Consider the following 24,944-nt stretch of genomic DNA (forward strand, 5'->3'; position numbering starts at 1 on the left):
TAAATAATTTGGAAAACCCAAATGATGATGTCATGTCTTTGGAAGCTTCTGATCAGTTTATTGACAACATTTGAGTTCATTAGAGACACACACTGCCAGGAAAAAGCCATTACTCCAAAATAAATATAAAAAAGACAGATTACAGTTTGTAAATGCACAGAGGGACAAAGACCTTAATTTCTAGAAATCCTGTGAGCTGATGAAACTAAAATTGAACTGTTTGGCCATAATGAACATTGTTACTTCTGACTTTGAAGAAAATAATGAAAAATCATCTAAAAAAATAATAATTCTCTCATTATTCTCGGATTTAGCAAATAGAAATAATTTTGGTAATTCTAATTGACCTAAAACATGAAAAGTTTACTATGATTTCATGTCAGACAGTGAGAAAAAAAAGCAGTGTATGTAAACTTCTGTTTCAACTGTAGACTAGTATAGGCCAAAGTGCATGGGCCACTATGGTACAGACAACTGAGGGATTGCACATATATACGACTGCATGGTAATATAAAAGAAAGTACTATGATTTAATGATGAAAATGGCACTCACTCTATTATCTAAATAAGGAGGGGTTTTTTTTTTCATTCATCATTGTGGTATCAAAATCGGTACTGAGTATCAAGTTTATTCCTTAGTATCAAAATGGAGTTTGAAATATTACTATCATGACAACACTACTGCATTCATTTAAATACAAATGATTAAAAACATGTCATTTTGTTATTATTTTGTCTCTTTATCTACAGAGTTTCATTATTTCTTCAAAAACAAGCACATCTGGGTTTGAGTGAATTTATAATTATTAAAATGGAATGAAACAATGAAAAAATGTATGTATATTAATAATTGTAATTTTAATATTATTAATAAGTTCCATATTTAAACAACTGTAATGGTATTGCACTTTGTTATAAGTACCAACAGCAAGACATTGGCATCCATGTCTACATTATAATAAGCAATGTATTTATTCATTTATTTTTTACTCTTCACTATGCATCTGGTATTCTGTGTTCTTAAAAAACATTTCATTGAATTTAACTGAATGATGATCTAGAAGAGACCATCATGGATAACTTTTTTTTTTTCTGCACATTCTGGTGATATAAAGGCGATTCTCACAATTATATAAAATGTCCCACGAACGATTATTGTCCCATCCCTGTCTGAGAGAAGAAAAAACATGATATATAAAATTATAAACCAATACAAGAATCCTATGTGATTTTGATTAAACATCTGGCTGTATCATAGATTGTCTTCCCCAAAACATTGAAATTATTCAACCTGTTGTTCCCTTTACTCAACCAATTATGTTATGTATCCCTAATCAAAAACATGCCATCTTATATATATTTTTTTATTTTATTTATGTATTTATTTGAATTAGGACAGTGCATATTAATCAACATGTCACGCATGCGTGTTTAAGTAATTTAGTGATCTCTCCCAGGCCCTATTTGAATCCTTCTTACGATTACCTGTAAAATTCTGTCCAATGCTCAACCCAGAAACCTACATCAACCATGCTCCCACACAATACTTCTCCATAAACATACAAAAACATCAGACAAAACTGTATACAACAACTTGATAAAGCTGATGCAATTTGCAGTAGTTTCATTACCGGTATGCATTATGTTGTGATATGCTCTGACAGGAGAGTGACTCAGAAGCATTTGGCAGTTAATACCCCACAACAAATCAATAAACAAAATCATTGCCAATTATTTGCCTCCCTTGAAATATTGACAAAAAATACCCTTATGTGCACATTATTTACATCCCAGTGCTCCAGCTCTCTCTCAGGCCCATATAAAAGACTGGGGTCAGCTCACCTCATTCAGACAGGACAGGATAAAGAGAAGCCCACTGACACACTTGTGTTTATGGACCTGACCTACAGCTGCGGGACACGAGAGGCTTTGTCCCTGCTCTCCCCCTCTGTTAACTGTCACTGTACGAGCAGAGGGGCTGGAGATGACACAATGATAATTCACAAAACACAGTTAATTCTTAGTAGCCATAATAAGCAGGTGCAGGACCTTCTCCAAGCCAAATAAAAATCATTTTTGTGGAGATACAAGCCCACTAGAGCACACCCCAGCGGCACTAAGGTAGGGGTCAAGTGTAGGCTTACCTTTTACCTTCTGCAAACAAAGTAAACTAATAAACAAAAGAAAATATCTGACTGATATATGGAAATTACAGGGTCCCAGTGTTGGACATTTCTGATCATATGGTCTTACTCTTACTGTCACATACAATTAGTGTTTTGTGACCTTCTCTTGAGGCTTTCTGACGCAAATATTAACCAGTTCCTTCTTTCTACTGCTTAAATAAGTCATAAAATGCTCAATGTGAGACTGACCTGGAGTTAAAGAGTTATTACGATCTAAACCCGGGCTCAAGCCAACGACAAGCTGCTGCTCAAATACTCTGAGTTCCTAAACTGATGGGTGGATCAAAGCCAGGATTTTATCTGGCCTCTCCTGTGGCCGCACTGAATTATGGATAAGCAGGGTCATTTCTTCACTGGCTTTAACCAACTCCGTCTGTATTTATTCCAAAAGGCATTTCTATAAAATATGTAGCACAAGCCTAGACATAGTGCATGAGGTAATTGATGGAGCAGCCGATAAAGGACCTAGTTTATCCCAGAAATGAAGTATTCTATCAACAAAATATGGCTAATTCACTTTTTCCAAAATGTTATAATAGCCTTGTGCAATATTTTTGTGATTATACCCAGTAGTTTATCATTATGGGCGTTAGCAATATTTTTAAGAACTTTCAAGTACCCTAGACCATTCTTAGACCAATGCAAGTTTTTAGTAGGCCGATATGTCTATTTTTCTTCATTCCAGAAAGGAAATACTTTAAAAATAAAATCCTGTCCCTTAAAATGTGCCACAGAGTAGTCTACATGGTTTGGGATTACAGCATGACAAGGAATACATGTGTTTAGATGATTTTTCCTGCCCAAGCACGTGTTTAGTTAGAAAAGTTGTCATCTAAATTGAAAGTTGCATTTATTTCTATGGTAAAGTTGTGTACCTGAGACATTTGCGGGCGCAGGTTGATGTCCTTGAGGTTGATGGAGTTGGGCCGGAGGTTGTTGAGGAGTTGGCAGAGCAGTACCCCGTCCCGGAGCGCCTGAGCCAGGTCAAACACTTGCGCCGTGTCCGCTGTCACTCGGTGGTTCTGCGGCAGCACCTTACAGCTGATTAACCACAGCGTGCATTGCCTCCAATACTCCATAACGATGCTGAAAATACGCACAAATACTCGATAAAAGTTGGTTAAAACACGCCAAAAGCTTGAAGTGCAGGCATGTTAGCAGCAAACGCGCAATCCGTGCGTCCAATCCGCATGTGGTTTTGATTCCCTCTGAGATTAGACGTTTATGAGGCTGAGTGGTGAGCGTCCCCCCCAAGCCACTTCCCCTTCCTTTTTCAAACCCGGGTAAAAAGTCAACTACCTGCCATTGTGACTTTTAAAAGCAGCCTAATAAGATGTTTTGTTTTTGTTTTTTTTCCAGACATAATTAGAATAGTGTTAAGAATAAATAATATAACTTTTCAAATATACACTGCCTGGTCAAAAAAGAAAAAAAAAAGTCGTCCCCTGGATTTAACTAAGCAAATAGGTTGAAGTTGCTGCAGTTGGTCCGGTCTAGGTTCAGCAACAGTCTGTGCTCAAAGAATGAGGTCAGCTGACACCTGAATATACTGAATGACCAGGTTATTCCACCGATGGATTTTTTTCTTCCCTGATGGCACAGGCATATTCCAAGATGATAATGCCAGGATTCATCAGGCTCAAATTGTGAAAGAGCGGTTCAGGGAGAATGAGGCATCATTTTCACACATGGATTGTCCACCACAGAGTCCAGACCTTAACCCCATTGAGAATCTTTGGGATGTGCTGGAGAAGCTTTGTGCAGTGGTCAGACTCGACCATCATCAATGCAAGATCTGGGTGAAAATTAATGCAACACTGGATGGAAATAAATCTTGTGACATTGTAGAAGCGAAATCGAAACAATGCCACAGTAAATGCATGCCGTAATCAAAGCTAAAGGCAGTCCAACAAAATATTAGAGTGTGTGACTTTTTTTTTTTTTTTTGGCCAGGCAGTGTATTTAACTCTTTCCACTCACCAAAGCCTTTTTTTCTTTTCTCATATGACGTAATATAATCCCACGAAAACCCCCTATTACTGTTGCAAACAATATTAAAACAATTCAATTAAAATGATAAAAATAAATGAGTTGATGTGACATTTATGACAGCACAAGGATCCAAACAGAGAGTATGTGGGTATATCATCATCATCATCATCATCATTATGGGTCTGCACTAAATAAACACAGGAAGGAAACTGCAGGATGCCACAGAGCCAGAGGGATAAACTGCTCTGGAAAGCTGCTGTCACCAAACCAGGAAAGGTGTCATTGGAATCTGTAAATAACATCGTGGACTTGAAAGTTGTAATCTTGAAAAAAAATAAAAAATAAAAAATTCTGGTGATGGAATTTGTATGTCACCTGCTTGTCTCTAGGGAGAGTCATGTTCCACAGTATAGCTAAATGTATCTACCTTGAATCTATTTAATTACAGCATTTTTATTGTGGCTTGTCTCTCCATAGATCTAACCTGGATGTAGCCTGGTGGTGTAAAGTACTTGTTATTGTGGGGGTAGATAAGTTAGACATTCTGAACAAAAGCAATTTCCGTGATGACTGTCCACCAGAAAAAGTTATAGGGTTGGGAATCAACTCAACTTGGCAATAAGCGAAGATTTGATGCTTATCCTCAAGCTGGCTTCTCTTTACAGATTCTTGCGTGTGAACAATTGATTCACAACCCTGCTCTGTCTGTTAGCTCTGGTAAACCCTGGGATCATTATATACCCAAGATCTTATAGGTCAATATTTGTATTTTTTTTAAATTTTGTGACATAAAATAGTTTAGCTTGCTCTGCTCTACTACAGTTTCCAAACCTGTTGCATGTTGTGTCTTTCAGCAATTCCCATTTTACCAGTGGAGAGGTTCCCTGCATCCTTCCAATTTATACACAAGCTAATTCAAAGTGCTTTGCAGAATAAGAAAGACATTAAAATCACATAAATTAAAACATAAATTATCACAAATAATCATCATAAAATTAACATTAAAACAGAAGAGTGCAGAATAAAAACCTTTCAGTCATATGCACAGCTAAACAGAACTGTTTTGAGTCTGAATTTAAACATTGTCAAAGTAGAGGCCTGTCTCACATCTTCAGGAAGACTATTCCAGGTTTTAGCTTCATAAAACTGAAATGCTGATTCTCCATGTTTAGTCCTGACTCTGGGCACCAGCGGGAGGCCTGAAGTCCTCAGAGTGTGAGATGGTTCATATGGCACCAACATGTGGGAGATGTACTTTGATGCTAGGCAATGGAGAGACTTGTTCACAAGCAGAGCTGCTTTAAAGTCTATTCTCTGAGCCACAGGAGCCAGTGCAGAGACCTGAGCACAGGACTCATGTGCTCGTACTTCCTAGTTCTAGTCATGACCCAAGCAGCAGCGCTGTGGATGTACTGCAGCAGGAGACAAATGTGTGGATAAGTCTCTCCAAGTCTGGCTTTGACAGTATACCTTTGATTTTTGCAATGATTTTTTAGATTGTAAAAAAGTTGCAGATATTATTGATTTGATGTGGCTGTTAAAGTTTAAGTCTGAGTCCATTATTACCCCTAGATTTCTGGCCTGATTTGAAGGTTTTAGAGAGAGAGACTGGAGGTGACTGCTAACAGTTTCACTGTGTTTCTGTGGGCCAAAGACTATGACTTCAGTCTTGTCTGAGTTTAGCTGAAGAAAGTTGTTTTGCATCCACACACTGATCTGTTGGATGCAGTGGCAGAGTGAATCCACTGGTCCATATTCACCTGCTGCAGTGAGACATGAGTGTCATCTGCATAGTTGTTATAGAACACAATATGACTCCATATTAACTGGTCTAATTGCAACATATAGAGACTGAACAACAGGAGTCCCAGGATTGACCCCTGGGGCACCCCACAGGTCAGGGACATTTTATCTGAGACACATTTTCCAATTTCAACAAAGTTTGATCTACAGTGTCAAAGGCAGCACTCAGATCTAACAGGATCAAGACTGAGACTTTGCCTGCATCAGTGTTCAGGCAGATGTCATTTGTCACCTTGATAAGAGCAGTCTCAGTACTGTGGTGGGGTCTAAAACCTGAATGTAAAAAATCAAAGGAGTTGTTAATTGGGAGGAAGTTAATAAGCTGTTGGTAAACAACTTTTTTGAGGACTTTGCCTGAAAACGGCAGATTTGAGATTGGTCAGTAATTGTTCAATATCATGGCTTCAAGACTGCCCTTCTTTAGGAGAGGCTTGATCACTGCAATTTTCAAAGCTCTTGGGAATGTTCCAGATTGAAGTGACATGTTAACTATGCGAGTGAGTGGTGACAGCAAACTGCTGAGCACAGACTTTAGAAATTTAGTGGGTAACACATCGAGGCAGCGTGTAGATGAACTCAGACGAGTGACAATCTCTTTGACAATTTTGTCAGTTACAGGTGCAAAGTGAGTCAGCTCTAAGTGTCTAGGTAGGTGCTGGGTTGTTATTTGCGTTGTGGAATTGATGGCATTTTTAATACGTTTAATACGTATTTTAATACGTTTAATAACGTTGTCATTGAAGAATACTACAAACTCATGTGGAAATTAGTTCTAATGGCAGTGGAGCTGGAGGATTTTTTAATCTGTTAACTGTTGCAAACAAGACACAAGATATGCAGAAATATGCAGGATTAGTGTGTTAAAACATGTGTGAATTAAACAAAACACAATTTCAGGTATGTTTTGAGGAAACAACATTAAAACATAAATCAGAAAATAATGTAATATAGGCCCTTTAATAACAATTTATGATATAGAAGAGTATTTATTATAAAAGGTCTTGGCTATTTTGGCCCATGTATCCTCAGTTTGTACAAGACGGCTACTGATAAACCTGAGAGCATTTTACTTCATCACAGTGATTGATCAAATATATTAATTATTTTTCTGTGGATAAATTTGCCTTTTCTGTTGGTGGTGAGCAGTGAACATATTTCCGGGAGAATAAAAACAAAGGGAGCACGACACCGGAAATGGCTTTGGTCAAAAAAAGAAACCGAGGACCGTCAAAACATAAACACAACAGCAGCAGAAGCAGCAGCCAGCCTTGTGCAGACGCAGATTGCTCGCCTCCGACTCCGTTTTCCCTTCATTTAGCTTTATGCAGGCTTTCCCCATGTCCTGTATTTTCCTCATGAGACTTCAAACTCGAGGCACTTAGCCCGTTTTGCACGATTGGTGTGCGGCCAGTGAAATCTGCGAGAAAGATTAAAGTCAGAAGTGCGCTTTGTCGGGCCTTCTCTTCGCAGAGGTAAGGGAACTCTCCAGATCCCAGGCATTTCGCGCGGAGGCTGGGTTTACGCGTGACGTCACTCACACCAAAACCCAACTAAACATTTTAATAAACGTTTTTTTGTTTGTTTTTTGTTTTTGGAAGCAAAATGAAGGGTTAATTTTATTGTCCGTATTACCAGAGCACAAAACTATATGCAGTATAAAAGAGAGAATTATGTCAAATGTGCAGTTAATGTCACCATATTCATTAACTTATACAACTTACACAAGCCTTATTTCTCACCTCTCCCACCTTAATTCTTGTACTAATCCAAATCCCATAACCTTTCTTTACGTTTTAACTATATCTTTAACCATTTATTTAATAAAACTAACATTTAAAGTTAAAATAAACATTATATTACAAGAAATACCAACTAAACCACGCCCCCTTGAACCAAATGCCTTGATTCTAGTGAGAGTCAACCTAGCTGCTATGCTAATGCTACTTAGCCTGTCTCCGCGCACTGGTAGTTGCACACTTCGTTTTGACAACTAGCAGGTGAAACTCTTGTGACAGCTGTTTAGTTTCGTTAAATGTTATCGTAGCGTTAGCTAGACACGATCTCAGCGTGTATAAAAACAATTTCATAAAGTGTAGTTGTATTTTTTGCGTGCGGGACGTGTGAATTTAAAGCACCCTTCCAAAAATGGGGACCGAATAGAAAGACTCGTTGCCAAACAAGGTAAAATGTCTTAAGCTGAATCTACAGTGAGTAGACTGCTGGTGAAAGTGAAAATAGTTTGATTTGCATTGCTTAAAGGGAACAAATGCGGCCTGGAGTGTTGGCACTGCAGTCCAACCAGTACAAATTCGTGCGTAAAAGCCAGACACAAGCAATTTGATCGTCTGTCAACTTTAGCACGGGGCAAAGTGGATCCAAAATGAATAACTTATGTATTTTTGTGGCTGTTATAGGTTGCCCTCTGCAGCATAATCACGTAGAGGATGGCTGAGGCTGACGGCAAATCCACAGCGCTTAACGGTGAGGATAAGTGCAAGAATATAACACGACTATTTATACTAGCCATAATAACTAACCACGCTGCAGACTTGTGTCTACGTTTGATGCAAATGGTTTAATGTGTTTATTGTGTAATTATGTCAGGTGGGACAGAAGATAAAGATCCAGACGAGGATCAACACAAAGATGGAGGTGCCTCAGGAAGCAAAGAGGGACAAACACAGGCTTCTATTACAGATGGTAATCGCACTTGTTGATTACATAATATTAATAAGGCATTTCAGCATTGGAGAGTAGACTAAAAATACCCTCTTTAATATTCTCAAATCAAAATGCTGCTCATTATAAGGCAAAATTATGTAACTATATCAACTATTTGCAAAAATATATATATTTATTAGGGGTGTGAATATTTAAGTCCCCAGTGATTTGATTTAGATTACAGGGGTCCCGATTATAAAACTATTCTAAATTAAATTTTGAAGCAATTTTTCATTCACAAAGAATATTTATTTTACATATGTTAAGTTCCTTGTCTTTTATGCCCACTGTAGGCCTACTACATCAGTTCAAAATAGATTTGTTCTTAGATCAGGCAAAAACCTGAAAGAAGGTACCTGAAATTGTATGTAGTTATTGACTATTTATTTTATTAGATCATAATCCAATAAAAAATAATAGTAATAATTCAGTCATCAAATTTAAATATCTAGGCCTATTTGCCAAAGATAAAAATTCATTTTCAAATTAATTTAATAGCATATTTACAATAAATGGGACGCATTATCTTTTATCGCTGCTAAAAACAACACAGCAAACAAACCATGGAGTAAAAGTGATTCAAAGTAGCGCTAGGTTAATTTTAAGGGGAGCATTTTACTGTGATGGAAACATTATTATCATAATTTTAAATCGCTTTTTGTGAATTTGGAATCAACATAGAATCGTGATCTTTTTTATAATGTATTTTTTGCAAAACCCCTAATATTTATATTAATTACTACATGTAAGGCTGTAGTTCATTTAGTCAATTAAGCTGAAAGTTGTTAAAGTTAAGTTGAGTTGAAAAAGCTGAACTTTTGGCGTTTGACACCCCGCATCAACCAATCAGAGATTATGCTCCAGTGATTTGGAGATGTCATTATCCAGAAAATGTAGAAAGACATCAGCTACTGACAAGCGGCAACTTAATTATGCTAGGCGCACCAGCTAGTCATGGACCCATACATGCCGCTGCCGAGCAGATCCATGTCGATTTATGTAATAAAAACACTAAAGCCACTCTCTCAACCTGGTCTGCCATTGTTCACAAAGACCCAGGGAAAACAAAACATCCAAAGGCACTCACAGACCGCAACAGACGCCCTGGACGTGCTTCAAGTATTTTTCTCCGTCCAACGCATTTTTGACGCCCCGGTCTGAATGCCGAAGTCCACTCATGATTCACAAGTTTAATCTGTCTTTATATAAATACATTGGCCTTCATTTATAAAATTCCAATAGAGTGAAATTGTGTGTATATTTGGTGCACAACAAAGCAGAGCACCTTGTTTTCATGGGATTTATCTAAATTGACCCAAGTGCATGCTCTGGTCTAGAAGTGGCGTACCACATACACCCATTTCAAACAAACACCAAAATGCACAGGAAAACCACTTGTAATTGTGTGAACGTATCCTTTAATATGTTTGTTTTTTCAATCAGTTAAGCCAAAAAAGTAGTTTAATTTTTGAAGTTTGGTAATCAGCAGCATGCTTACTAGTTAACTACTGTTGAGGCTATGCTTTTCAAACTTTAAAACACATCCCAAGATATCACCATAAGCTTGTTGCTTTATATATAAAACAGCAGCATAACTTCAGGCACAACTCACTGCACACCAGCTCAGAGCAGAAGCACATGAATTCGGGAAACAGCAGCAGTCAACAGCAGTAAAGGCACATTTGAAGCACTCGCCATATGTTGCCAAAACAACGTATTGCTTCTTTTTAAAAGTAATTCTTTATGATTTCCTCTTCACATAAACACATCATTTTACCATATTCCACACCTTCATGCCATGAACCCCTGTTTGCGTTTCATTCAAATGACACTAGTTTTCATCCGCCGTACATAAAGATACACATCTCTATGCATGTACCAATATGTGTGTGATGCATAGTTTTAAGTTAATACATTGTATTCTCATTGTGCAACCCTGAATCCAACAAACCAAAAAGCCCATAGTTTAGATAAAAATACTATACTTTCAACTATTTAGAAATATTAAATCCCTCTATGTTATGGTAAGTTTCATCATTAAGTCAATCTTAATAAAAATGGATTCCCGAACGCAGTTAACAAAATTGGGACTTGAGTAGAATTTAGTAGCATAACAGTGCTGACTGGGAGCCCATTACATAACACTCGGCAAGAATATGTTTAGGACTTTTGAGTGACATACGTCATATAGAGTGCAATGTCCTACTATATAATATATATGAGAACACATGCTATACCTGTCTAGCCAGCTAGCATAGCTAGGATAATCTTTCTGCATTCTAAAATGTTGGTTAAGACGTTAAAAGTCCTAAATTATTAATATTAGGCTTTTAATACAGTATGGTATGAAGATACCTGTCTTTCATTTATTCAGTTACAACCATTTTATTGCCAAAAATACTTGGTTTGGTGGAATCACTTGCCTATTTCGATGGATTACCACTAGAAAACATTCATGGCACCCATAGTATGTGGAACTGGTGATACTTACTCAGAGCCTGTTTCAGTTTTAGTCTTTATTTCAATTGCTGCTTATCCTAACCAGCTATGACAAAAATGTTGAAAATGTTACCCTGTATGCATATATAAATGTTAAAAAGATAGGGAACGATTTGGGTTATTTTTCTGACAAGCATAGCAGTTAGATTTGTAATTAATGCTTTGATAATAGGATTCTGTTCAAAGTTCACATTTTAAACTCGTCCGGGGGAATTGACAAAGAGACTGAAATACTAAACTGACCTTTCCCCATTGTGGGACAAATAAATGTTTATCTTATCTTATGTATCTCAGAACATGTTTATGGATCTAAACTACAGCGTGAGCCATGCAAAATAAGATGGGAATTTTTTTTTTTTTCTTTTTTTTTTTTTTGTGAAGACATTTTGGTCAAAAATTGCAGCCTTTGCAATTTGGTAATTGCGCACATTCAAATTGTTATACATTTTGCAGAAGCCCTAGATAACATATATAAAAGCAGATATGACGCTGATTAGTAAAATTTAATATGATAAGTGGTGATTTTCAACGAGATAATGATTTCGCTGGTTTCTTGTGTGCAGAGCCAACAGAAACGGGAGAAGCCTCGGAGGACAAACCGATGGCCGATGCGGAGGGAGAGGATGGCAACAACAACCACGGAGAGGCAGATGAAGAGGACACTGACAGTATGGACGGCAGCGGACTATACTCCCTAACAGAGGACGGAGAGAGGGAGAGCGAAGGGGCCAGGCGGGAACGAACTCGAGCTAAAGACACTGCGAAAAGAGCTGCCCGAAAGAGGAACCGGCCAGGAGGGGGCGCCAACCACTCCTCGAGCTCTGATGAGGATGATGAGGATGAGGATGAGGATGAGGATGAAGAACAAAAAGATGTAATTGTTGAATGTTGCTATGAAAGTATGAGATTATACGTCTAGCCTATGTTGAAAGTCGGTTTCTGTTCTGTTGTATGAAGAACAGGCGCAGAGGCTCGGGAATAGTTCTGTAGACCTTTATTGTACAGTTGGGTTAAAGGCAGTGTACAGCAAAATTCAAAACAGAATCAAATGCAAAGTCTAACAAACTGAGATTACACCATTGTTTTAAATCCTCCCAGAGTAGGTGTCACGCACCCTGTATGAAAGAAGCTATTGTGAAGAAATGCAAAATGTGACCTTGGCCAAAATGTAACGGTTATGTCTGAGTTTTCTGTGATTATGAGAAATGACACTTTTATATGGGAAACAGAACATTTTGTAAGCAATGTATTATATTTGTATATGGTTCATGTGAACCACAATAGATATATTGTGAAGTATTAAGTTTTGTTTTGTTTTTTTTATACTACAGGTATACATTTACGTGAGTGGTATTTATTACATTAATACTAGGCATTAATTAGTTAAAGGCCCTGTACACGATGTTTATTTGAGCAAAATGTCTTGCTCCAGTACAGGTATCTAATATAAGACACTCTCATGGTCAGTCACCTGCGTGCTGTTTGCATCTCATTAGAATGTGTTTTATTGTCCAATAATTTGGATGTGCACGTTAGCATGTTACTTTCACGGCAAAACTCCACACTGGTTTCTGAGAGCAACTAATTGCGGTGAATAATTAGGATGCTCAAAATGCGTAAAGTAAATGAGGACCTGTGGGCCCACTGTAAACTGTTTACAATGAAAATAAGAAAGACTACAGGTGTCACTTTATAACTTTAAACATTTTAAAGAATAATTGTAAACAAAATACTCTTATGTCTTTAGGACGACGATGATGACGATGACGAAGAGATGGAGGCGTGGCTGGGGGCGGAGCTTCGCGACATGTGCGGTCCTGTGTGGAGAGCCGTGCCATCCATCCGTTCCAGGGAGATCGGGCGAGATGCGGGCCAGTTTGTGAGGCGCGTGTGTGGGGCGCGGGGGCTGGTGCAGAGGCTAGAGCTGCAGGGCAGACTGGAGAGGCACGCCGGATGTGTCAACACACTGCACTTTAACCCCTCGGGCACACGGCTGGCATCGGGCAGCGACGATCTCAGGGTGATCATCTGGGACTGGGCGGTCAAACGCGCAGAGCTGGAGTTCGACAGTGGACACAAGAGCAATGTCTTTCAGGTAGAAACGCAAAAGTCTGCATGTAGATCCAAGTTTAGATCAGTGTATTCTTGGGTGAGACATTGTATAGATATCCATCCACCCATCCATTTTCTTCCGCTTATCCGGGGCCGGGTCACGGGGGCAGCAGTCTAAGCAGGGACTCCCAGACTTCCCTCACCCCGGACACGTCCTCCAGCTCCTCCGGTGGGACCCCAAGGCGTTCCCAGGCCAGCCGAGAGACATAGTCCCTCCAGCGTATCCTGGGTCTTCCCTGGGGCCTCCTCCCGGTGGGACATGCCCAGAACACCTTCCTAGGGAGGCGTCCAGGAGGCATCCTGAGCAGATGCCCGAGCCACCTCAACTGGTTCCTCTCAACGTGTAGGAGCAGCGGCTCTACTCCGAGCTCCTCCCGTGTGACCGAGCTCCTCACCCTATCCCTAAGGGTGCGCCCGGCCACTCTGCGGAGGAAACCCATTTCAGCCGCTTGTATCCGCGACCTTGTCCTTTCGGTCATTACCCAGAGCTCATGACCATAGGTGAGGGTAGGAACGTAGATTGACCGGTAAATCGAGAGCTTCGCCTTTGGGCTCAGCTCCTTCTTCACCACAACGGACCGATACAGCGACCGCATCACTGCAGATGCTGCACCGATCCGCCTGTCAATCTCCCGCTCCATCCTTCCCTCACTCGTGAACAAGACCCCAAGATACTTGAACTCCTCCACTTGGGGCAGAGACTCACCACCCACCCGGAGAGAGCAAACCACCTTTTTCCGGTCGAGAACCATGGCCTCGGATTTGGAGGAGCTGATTCTCATCCCAGCTGCTTCACACTCGACTGCAAACCACCCCAGTGCCTGTTGCAGGTCCTGGCTCGAAGAAGCCATCAGGACAACATCATCTGCAAACAGCAGAGATGAAATCCTGTGGTTCCCAAACCAGACCCCCTCCGGCCCCTGGCTGCGCCTAGAAATTCTGTCCATAAATATAATGAACAGAACCGTGACAAAGGGCAGCCCTGGCGGAGTCCAACATGCACCGGGAACAGGTCTGACTTACTGCCGGCAATGCGAACACAGCTCCTGCTCCGGTCATACAGGGACCGGACAGCCCTTAGCAAAGAGCCCCGGACCCCATACTCCCAGAGCACCCCCCAAAGGACACCGCGAGGGACACGGTCGAATGCCTTCTCCAGATCCACAAAACACATGTGGACTGGTTGGGCATACTCCCATGAGCCCTCGAGGACCCGATGGAGAGTATAGAGCTGGTCCAGTGTTCCACGACCAGGACGAAAACCACACTGCTCCTCCTGAATCCGAGGTTCGACTATCGGTCGGATTCTCCTCTCCAGTACCATGGAATAGACCTTACCGGGAAGGCTGAGGAGTGTGATTCCCCTGTAATTGGAACACACCCTCCGGTCCCCCTTATACAGAGGGACCACCACCCCGGTCTGCCATTCCACAGGTACTGTCCCCGACTGCCACGCGATGATGTAGAGACGTATCAGCCAAGACAGCCCCACAACATCCAGAGACTTGAGGTACTCAGGACGGATCTCGTCCACCCCCGGAGCCTTGCCACCTGGGAGCTTGCCAACCACCTCAGTGACTTCAGCCAGGGCCTCCAGGGTGATGGACGAGTCCGCCTCTGGGTCCCCAGTTTCTGCTTCCTCCTCGGAAGACGTGACAGTGGGATTGAGGAGATCCTCAAAGTATTCCTTCCACCGCCCGACAACATCCCCAGTCGAGGTCAGCAGCTCTCCACCCACACTGTAAACAGTGTTGGTGAAGCACTGCTTCCCCCTCCTGAGGCGTCGGACGGTTTGCCAGAATCTCTTTGAGGCCGTCCGATAGTCCTCCTCCATGGCCTCCCCGAACTCCTCCCAACCCCGACTTTTTGCCTCTGTGACTGCCCGAGCCGCGGCACGCTTGGCCTGCCGGTACTCATCAGCTGCCTCAGGAGTCCCACGAGCCAACAAGGCTCGATAGGACTCCTTCTTCAGCTTGACGGCATCCCTTACTACCGGTGTCCACCACCGGGTTCGGGGATTGCCGCCGCGACAAGCACCACAGACCTTACGACCACAGCTACGAGCAGCCGCATCGACAATAGAGGTGGAGAACATGGCCCACTCGGAGTCCATGTCTCCAACCTCCCCCGGGATCAGGGAGAAGCTCTCCCGGAGGTGGGAGTTGAAGACCCCCCTGACAGAGGGCTCCGCCAGACGTTCCCAGCAGACCCTCACAATGCGCTTGGGCCTGCCAGGTCTGTCCGGCTTCCTCCTCCACCAGCGGATCCAAGTCACCACCAGGTGGTGATCAGTTGACAGCTCAGCCCCTCTCTTCACCCGAGTGTCCAAGACACGCGGTCGGAGGTCAGATGACACGACAACAAAGTCGATCATCGACCTCCGACCTAGAGTGTCCTGGTGCCACGTGCACCGATGGATACCCTTGTGCTTGAACATGGTGTTATGGACAAACTGACTAGCACAGAAGTCCAATAACAAAACACCGCTCGGGTTCAGATCGGGGAGGCCGTTCCTCCCAATCACGCCCCTCCAAGTGTCACTGTCGTTACCCACATGGGCGTTGAAGTCCCCCAGGAGAACAACGGAGTCCCCGGTTGGTGCACTGTCTAGTACCCCTCCCAGGGACTCCAAGAAGGCCGGGTACTCCGCACTGCTGTTTGGCCCGTAGGCCGACACAACAGTGAGAGACCTGTCCCCGACCCGAAGGCGCAGGGACGTGACCCTCTCGTTCACCGGAGTGAACCCCAACACGCAGCGGCTGAGCTGTGGGGCAATGAGCAAGCCCACACCAGCTCGCCGCCGCTCCCCGCGGGCAACGCCAGAGAAATGGAGAGTCCAACCCCTCTCAAGAAGTTGGGTTCCAGAGCCCAAGCTGTGCGTGGAGGTGAGGCCGACTATATCTAGCCGGTAACACTCAACCTCCCGCACAAGCTCAGGCTCCTTCCCCCTCAGCGAGGTGACATTCCATGTCCCCAGAGCTAGTCTCCATGTCCGGAGATCCAGTCGTCGAGGTCCCCGCCTTCGACTGCCGCCCGGATCTCTCTGCACCTGCCCCGCATGGCTCCTCCCGCAGGTGGTGGGTCCACGGGAGGACGGCCCCACGTCGTTCCTTCGGGCTGGGCCCGACCGGGCCCCGTGGGGAAAGGCCCGGCCACCAGGCGCTCGCTGCCGAGCACCCACCCCAGGCCTGGCTCCAGGGTGGGGCCCCGGTAACGCCAGTCCGGGCGACGTAACTGGCCTTGTATAGATAGATGATTAGATATTATACTTTAGGAAATTATTTTGTTGCAGTAGCTCATTTTACAATAACAGCCAAAATTGCATTCATCCACATATATCATTATGCACTTTCTGCAGTAAACAAAAATTAAAAAGTGGGATGAAAGTTGGGGTGGCCATAGCAGCCTTGCTCCAATCAGTCTAGCCCAGCCAAGTGTGGGGAATGAACGTGCACGAAATAGTCTGAAAGCACTATGTATCCCTAATACATTGTTTTAGCGCAAATTATTACTGCTACTTGGAATATCATTTATTCCAGAAATGTTCAATTTGTCTTCATTATGTATTCACAAAAATGTTGTTCTTTTTACATTGACTATCTAATTTAATATAAAAACATGTTTTTTGGGTTGTTATTATTGTTATCCGTCCCTGTTAAACGTTTTATTGACTGTTTCAGTGCACACAGCCTGAATATTTTACAGAGGACCTTTTGACACTAGGCATTTAAGTTGTCATTTCTTGTATTCTTAGGCAAAGTTCCTGCCCCACAGCGGAGACTCAACTTTGGCCATGTGCGCTCGGGACGGCCAGATCCGAGTGGCCGAGCTCTCGGCGACACAGCGCTGCAAAAATACCAAACGAGTAGCACAGCACAAGGGGGCTGCACACAAGGTCAGGATTTCCACATGTCTATTTTCTATATAACAAAACCTGAGATAAATATTGTTACCCTTTGGAATTCAGATGAACATTTTGAGATTAACTTTCAGACATCAGTGAAATATTTGTTTCCTTATGGGAAAAAGTTTTCTGATTCAGCTTGGATTCAGAAAATCTCCAAAACACAAAATTGAATGTGTCATCATGTATTTTATTATTTGTGCACTAATATTAATGAACTGTACGAATTAAAAGGTTTTAGTTTTATTTGAACCTATAGATGTGTTTTGTACATTGATAATTTCAGTTGGCCCTAGAGCCAGACTCCCCCTGCTCTTTCCTGTCTGCCGGAGAGGACGCAGTTGTGTTTGGTATTGACCTGCGTCTAGACCGGCCCGCCAAGTGAGTAATTCTCTTAAGACCATTCAACAGGTATGACCAAAAATGTCAACAGAGCAATCCATAAACGAGCTGCAAATTTAGTGTTTTTGGATGGATGTACACTTGCACAAATGTTACATACAAATTGGGAGTGAATCAGTATCTATACCTGGACTAGAACAGGACCAAAACAGTCTACATCGGGACTAGACTGGACTCAAATCAGAACTAGTGTGAATGCTGCTTTAGTGATTTTTAAAAATTCTACATTGAAAGTAATAGTAACATCCTTTTTTGTTGGTTGTCCTATCTGCTGTAGAAAAAAAAAAGTGTGATACTTTGCAGCTGAAGTCATAAACATTCCCTGGGGGGCTGAGGCTAACTGTGGCACTGCTCTGTCTGAATCTGTCCCTCAAGTTAGATATTAATCTGAGCTTTATTTTAACACAATGTGACCATGATTTAGTTGGAACTACAATAGGTGAGCTGATTTTGTCATAAGCGAGCTAGCATTACCCAACAGTTTTTTCAGTTGGTCACTTTCACCTTTTTACTCAACATCAAACATTTAAATGGGACCATAAATGCTTGCATTGATCACAGGCTCTTGAAAGTGTATTGTTTACATCTTTCCTGTATTTTTCAGACCATCTTAAAACATTTTTTGGCTCTGTTTGCTAATGTGTGCACTGTGTCATCATGGTGACTGCTGAACATTCCACCATAGACATACATGCCGAACACCCACATCATGACGTCACTGCAAAGTATCAATAATGCTTTTATCTTCTACTAACATTTTTTTTTAGGATTGCATGTATATTTGGCTTTTGATAGCATTATATGACAAATATGCTGTCCACAAATAGACTAAGATTTTCAAAAATGTTCTGGGCTGGTTTCTGAAAGTTAGTGTAGCTTTTGAATTTTAGATGATTGTATTTGTTTTAATTGCCATATTATCTGACAAAAACATACTTATTTTTTTCTCTCTACTTTCTGCAGTAAACTAGTGGTTGTAAAGGAGGGAGATAAAAAAGTAGGACTGTACACTATCTTTGTAAACCCAGCAACAACACATCACTTCGCTGTTGGTGGTAGAGACCAATACGTCAGGTATGTACACACCTGTCCAATTAAAATACTCTGGTTTCTGTCTGAATATTTGACGGTTTTATTTTATATTTTAGGATCTATGACCAGAGGAAGATAAATGAAAATGACAATAACGGTGTTCTCAAAAAGTTTTGCCCTTCACATCTGGTATCCAGCGAGTCCAAAACCAACATAACATGCCTGGTGTACAGTCATGATGGCACAGGTACACAACTTACTCTTGTAATTTAAAGGTAAAAGTGTTCCCCAGTATGGCTTTAAAGATATATAGCATTTATTTACGGTAATTCTTTGTGTTTTTATTGACAAAAACTAACCTTAAAGCAAGCATTCGTACAGTGAATGATCACCTCTCCACAGATCTGGCCTGTTACAGTTGCATTTATTCCATGAAAACAAGCAAGAGACCAAATGATACTTTTCCAGACAAAGCAAAAAAATCTCCATGGAGACAAGAAAGTGGCAGATCGTCCACTGGAAAAGTTACATAGTTTATCTTTAAAATGTGTATTTAAAACTTGCTTACACTTTTCCCTTATTTTCAAACCAAAACAATCAATCACTTTTAGCGTAGGTCTACATTTTACTGGCAAGGCAGTTTCCAAAGGATACCAAGTACCAAAAAATTGAAGTGATATATAATCGACTGGTTTTAATTGAAATAATAAGAGTGCGCAATAAACAAATGTATTATAGTCAAAGTTATATTTTTAAATGGTGCTCTAAGTAATGTGAATATACATATTAACATTGTTGCGTCTGTTGTTTCAGAGCTCCTGGCCAGTTACAATGATGAGGACATTTATTTATTTGACTCAGACCACAGTGATGGGGCCGACTACCTCAGACGATATAAGGGACATCGCAATAATGCAACAGGTCTTATGATTAAACTTAAGAAAATATCTCAACTTCTAAATGTTAATATCAAAGTACTCATGTTGTCATAATTTGATTTGTGTCTGTAGTGAAGGGGGTGAACTTCTATGGCCCCTGCAGTGAGTTTGTGGTCAGTGGCAGTGACTGTGGACACATTTACCTTTGGGACAAATACTCAGCACGCATCGTTCAGTTTATGGAGGGGGACAGAGGAGGAGTGGTGAGTCAAAAACTTTAACAGAAAAACAAAACAAATACAATAACTGCAAAATGTATTTATAGAGATTGTTTTTTTTTTTTTTTACTGTCAGTGGTTTAGGTACCACTGGGGGTTCATTGCAGTAAAGTAGTCTGTATATTTTATTCAACTTTTGTCCCTCATGGGTTTCATGCTATAGAGTTGTTAAGTAGGACGTCTCTTCCAGGCCCATCAGCTGATTGAAAACATGTTTACAATTTCCTCTTTATCTTAGGGAAAACACATTTTATGTTAAAAAGAGATTGCAGTCATTTAACACTAATAAGATTATAAGCATGGAGCTATGGTTACAACTGTGACAGAAAATGTATGAGGGAGATTGAGTTAAAAAGCTAGACTAGGCTAAGATGGTTTTAGCAGTGACCAGCAGTTAGTGAGATACACACTCGGTTAATCCTATGTTGCAATAGATTATCATTACAGTTTTTACATATTTGATACAATTTGTGGTTAACATGTTTTTCAAAGGTCTGAAGTTTCTGGTTGGACCTGGAAGTGATGGCATCACTTAATTTAAAGGACCGTTGCCATACAATAAAAAAAAAAAAGTAAATACAAATATTTCTATATAATATTTCTATCCCACTTAATTGGCAAAGATCCTCACAAAATCATGCTTTTGTTCCATAAGGAAACCTGGCTCAGTTATAGTTTATACTTGATTTACTCATGTTGGGATCTGGTTCCCCCATAGCCAAAGGGATAGGTTTAGAAAATTGGCATTCATGTGTTTCTGTACAGGTGAACTGCTTGGAGCCGCACCCACACCTTCCCGGGATGGCCACTAGCGGCTTAGACCACGACATCAAACTGTGGGCCCCCACAGCAGAAACCCCCACCACACTCAAAGGACTCAAAGAGGTGAGCACACTGCGACAAGGCAATAACTCACACTAAAAATAATGGTGCATCCATTTAAATCAAGGCTGTCACTTTTCCGATGGAGGGTTTGTCTTGCTGGAGATGTTATTACTTTGTGTGGAATGTTCCACAGTGTGGCATTAAGCTTATGTTTTTTCAAGGAGACAAGAGGGTGACATCATCACAGGTGGTCAGATCTGTTATCTGCTGCAATGCATGATTATTGCGGTATTTTTGAGCAATACAAACACCAATAAACACCTGTAATGAAATAAACGGTTGGTAGATATGTTAAATGTCATAGTGTGGAACATTCCAGATTCCATTAAATCTATAGAGACAAGCAGGCAGTGGAACCCCCTTCAAAAGTTAAGGCTAGTTTGGCTTTATTTGTAGGATCAGATTATATCTTCTTTTTAGATTAATTTGAAAATAACTTTGTTTGAAATAAGAAAAACTTAAGAAATAAGAAAATATCTGGGAAAGTACTATTTGCTTATTTTAGCAGATTATTTATCCTGTAATAAAGGCCCCATTTAATGAAACTTTTTCTTTCATTTTCTAGAACCAAGATACAATCTAGAGGGCCAATAAATGACAACAAATAAACTAGAAAATATTGGATATGTGTGGATTTTGTTGAGCGGCCATTTTTTGCATGTTAAAAGATCAAATTGATCCCTGTGTTTTCTCAGTTGATGAAGAAAAACAAACGTGAGCGGGACGAGGACAGTGTTCGTCATGGCGACCAGTACGACACTCAGCTGCTGTGGTTCCTGATGAGACACATGAGGAACAGGCGGCCGCAGAGGGTGAGCTGCAGACAATGCTCCTTTTATAAGAACCGTACAAGTTTAGGATGGCCTCAATACCAATGTCTAATAATGAAAAACATGCTCCCAGGTTTATAATGTTGTCTCCATTCTAAAAGTCTGTTGATACTAAGGAATAGATTAAATACCCAATACCGATACCACAATGATGATAAATAAAAAAACTTTCTTTAGACAATAGAACGTAATTTTCAGCATTAAATCGTAGTACATTTTTTGCATTACTATGTGGCCTTATATGTGTATAATCCATAGTGGTCCATGGGCTTGTACTAGTCTATGTGGTCTTATATGTTCTGATACAGCTCAAGATAATTCTAAAGCTATTCAGGTTCTGTTCTTTTTTAGTATCGATACTAGTTTTAGTATCATTTCAGTATTTTGACAACCCTACAAGTCTATAACATCCATTATTACTATGTGTTATAATAAAAACATGCCCCCTTTATAAGAACAATGCAAGTTTCCTCGCCCATTACTTAGGAAATGTGTATACAGAAAGTTTAGCAATCACTTAAAAGATTATAAGGGTCCCCATAAACAAATATCTCTTACTATGGTGCTGTTTTGACCTCCTCAGGCCCGTCGTGAAGGAGCAGATCCAGACACAGATGAATCTTGGAGCTCTCCGGACTCATCAGACGAAGAGGAGGGTGGACCAGACCATGTGCAGTGCATGTCCTCTTGAGCCACATTCAAACACTCAAACTGCAAAATAATAACTACACAAGTTTAAAAGGCTGGATTTCAGAATATTCATCTTGATTTGAAGTTTCAACAACAAAATTATGACATTGTTAATATGTTAGTCATACATTTTTTTTCTAAATAACAACTTAAAGGGCCTATATTAACAACATTTTCTGATCGATGCTATAATGTTGTTTTCTCATCAAAAACATACTCGGAGTTGTGTTTTGTTTTATTCACAGATGTTTAACACACATATTTGCATATTTTGGCTGAGTTCTTTTCTCAAACAGAAAACTGTTCCACCTTGTGATGTCATTTGGTAATACAGGAAGTGCTCCACTGTGTTTCTAAACTCCATACACCTTCACTAGAATCAGATGGAGCTCTGGAATTGTCAAACTCTACTAAACAAAAGGTAAAAGGTAGCTGTAAACTTGAAAACTAGCTCCAGGACATCACGAGTTGGAACAGAGCATTTTGAGATTTGGGCATGCAGACAGCCTAATAATCCAGGATTACTCAAACATGTGTGAATGAAACAAAACAACTCTCAGAATATTGTTAGTCCATCAAAACATATTTGAACATGGCTTAAAACTTACCAGAGTCAATTTTGCACAATATAGGACCTTTAAAAACATTGTTGAAACCACCCACAAGCTTTTATCTATTTATCTATCCATTTTTGGCTACAAATTTACATTCTGTGTCTTTAAATCCAGACTAAAAGAAAGATATTGGCTATACTCCCGGCCTAATTAGTATTCTGAATGAAAGTTATTTTAACTTGTGTATAATGAATCTTTCGCAGTGCACATACAAACATAGCATTACATTCAAAACACTTGTGCATCAATTCAAGGGCATATAGACAAATATTGCTACATGCACATACAGACAGACAGTTTTTTTACACAGATCTATATTTACATACAGGATCAGAAGGACATGCTTTCGTCTCCTTTTCCCCAACAGTGTGAAAAAAAATTATATATTTATGAAAAACTTAACTTTTCCTGTTTAAAATGGTTCCCTAAAACTATCCGGAGGTCCTATTGTCATTCATACAAGATCAAGTATTCCAGATTGAACTTCTGTATCGTCAAGGGTACCTCCGTAACATTAAATGCCATTTAGTAAGCTAAAAACACCAGCATACTAGATATGAAATGATGGAAAATGGAGATCAAAAAGCTACACATGTAACTTTTCTGGTGGTGGGTCTGCAACCAAGTCTTGAAAAGTTATAGCTATGCCTTACATATTCCACAGTATGGCAGTTATTATCAGTCTCCATGTACTCTAGCAGGTGATGACACTAGGCCGGGGTACAGGTCTGTTGAGAGGCAACCCCGATCACGGTAAAAGTATTTTTCACTATATTTCTGATCAGTGACAGAGTCTGCAATTTAATAAATACTGTTGGCATACCCTCCACCACTAAAGCTACATAGTGTCCTTTTTTAAGAGAAAAGTTTAAACTCAAAATGTGACTTCAAGAGGGTCTATCTCATGTTTTTGGTCTTGTACTGGTTTCTTCGTGGTCCTGGTTTGGAGCTTGGCATTTCTGAAAATCTATGGACTACTTAATCACGAAATGCTGCGTCTGCCCTCGCCTGCTCCCCAGTGCACTTGAATCAGGGATGCTCTAGTTTTCAGACAGACTTAAAAGTGCACTATTTGTTTTTTGCTTGTTAAACTTCAGTGATTTTTTTTTTCCAAACAGAGGGAAATTTGGTGGTTTTTCAGAACTGAACTCCTGCTGTTTTTTGGAAAATGGATTCTTGCTTCCACCAGCCTCCCCCTCCTCCCTCCTCTCTCCTTCCTCTCACATCTGATGGGTTTAAGCCAGTTCACCGTGTGGAGTGAACCTGAAAATGTAAAGGTAGACAGGAGCGCTTGTTGCTAATGAGAAATCGCAGCTGTGTTGAAATGAGGAGGTTCTGAGCCCGACTCGACCTGGATCAAAAGAAAGCACTGCCCATGACTCAAAGATTGGAGTGACTTAATAATGCACTTATTTTCTGAAGGTTGAAAGTGCAATTGTCACTTCAGAAAAATCAGGTCAGCTCCAGAGTATGGGCTCAGCATAGGAGGCTGGTCCATGTGCTTGCCAGTCAATTGTTGTGTGAGAGCGATTAAGTCCAGCTTTTCTCATTTTCTATGAGAACTCTAGTTAGAATTTATATGTACATAAATAAATGTATATTAAACTGTAAAAAAATGACTTAGCAAATGCTATTTGACTTGAATTGTCAACATTTGATTGGTAATGATGCAGAGGTTTATATTATATATGAGGACAAAGTACTTTTAAAACAGAAAAGTCATCATTTCTGTCAATTTGTTTTTGGTGACATTTGTTAAGAACAGAGCTATCAAAGTATTACACATTTGAGTCTCTTCCTTGTTAAAGATAAGACAAAGTCATATTTCCTTTTCAAATCTAAGCCATAATTTGTGACAATTGTATCCAGATCAACTGCAGCATTTTTGGCATCTTGTACACATCACCATCGTCTAATACTCCATCTATCAGTTTGGTTGCAAATATGTACGATTTGTGCAATAAACTAAAAGATTGTGTTCATTCTGTTGCCATTTTCAGTGGGTTCTATCCATTTAAATGTTTTTATATCCTTTAAAATTAATTTTATGTATTGGATACTTTAATCCATCTTTAAAATGGCACTAAATAATAAATCAACTTGATTTCAACTAAATTC

General features: G+C 40.5%; 2 protein-coding genes across 5 annotated transcripts in view; one reads left to right on the forward strand and one right to left on the reverse strand.

Annotated features, from left to right (window-relative positions):
• The window catches only part of LOC117385698 (guanine nucleotide exchange factor VAV3-like), a 71,312-nt gene extending 67,929 nt beyond the window's left edge, over window positions 1-3,383 (reverse strand). For both annotated transcript variants that reach the window (XM_055228569.1, XM_055228568.1), the window contains exon 1: window positions 3,062-3,383. In XM_055228569.1, coding sequence (XP_055084544.1) covers window positions 3,062-3,265 — 204 coding nt within the window. In that variant the 5' untranslated portion in view covers window positions 3,266-3,383. The remainder of the gene's footprint in view (window positions 1-3,061) is intronic.
• A 3,800-nt stretch (window positions 3,384-7,183) lies between these two features.
• dcaf8 (DDB1 and CUL4 associated factor 8) lies at window positions 7,184-24,808 on the forward strand. Of its 3 annotated transcripts, none has more exons than XM_033982572.2 (14): window positions 7,184-7,453; window positions 8,396-8,462; window positions 8,586-8,681; window positions 11,765-12,075; window positions 12,949-13,296; window positions 17,068-17,208; window positions 17,504-17,598; window positions 18,583-18,693; window positions 18,768-18,898; window positions 19,465-19,572; window positions 19,662-19,792; window positions 20,573-20,692; window positions 21,388-21,504; window positions 22,106-24,808. In XM_033982572.2, exons 2-14 carry the CDS (start codon window positions 8,426-8,428, stop codon window positions 22,211-22,213), a joined length of 1,854 nt encoding a protein of 617 aa, XP_033838463.1. In that variant the 5' UTR covers window positions 7,184-7,453; window positions 8,396-8,425; the 3' UTR covers window positions 22,214-24,808. The 3 variants fall into 3 exon arrangements, with proteins under 3 accessions (XP_033838463.1, XP_055084547.1, XP_055084548.1); XM_055228572.1 differs by lacking the exon at window positions 7,184-7,453 and adding an exon at window positions 7,944-8,162; XM_055228573.1 differs by lacking the exon at window positions 7,184-7,453 and adding an exon at window positions 8,261-8,292.
• Window positions 24,809-24,944: the final 136 nt, after the last annotated feature.

Source organism: Periophthalmus magnuspinnatus, chromosome 17 (genome assembly GCF_009829125.3).
Source record: "Periophthalmus magnuspinnatus isolate fPerMag1 chromosome 17, fPerMag1.2.pri, whole genome shotgun sequence".
In the NCBI taxonomy this organism is placed as follows: Eukaryota; Metazoa; Chordata; class Actinopteri; order Gobiiformes; family Gobiidae; genus Periophthalmus; species Periophthalmus magnuspinnatus.

Bases quoted from the DNA above. Each gene is read 5' to 3' on its own strand.
- dcaf8 (XM_033982572.2), top strand. From the start codon at position 8,426: ATGGCTGAGGCTGACGGCAAATCCACAGCGCTTAACG. The intron at 12,076-12,948 runs GTAATTGTTGAA...TTATGTCTTTAG, and splicing joins AGGATGAAGAACAAAAAGAT to GACGACGATGATGACGATGA. The intron at 19,573-19,661 runs GTCTTATGATTA...TTGTGTCTGTAG, and splicing joins ACATCGCAATAATGCAACAG to TGAAGGGGGTGAACTTCTAT.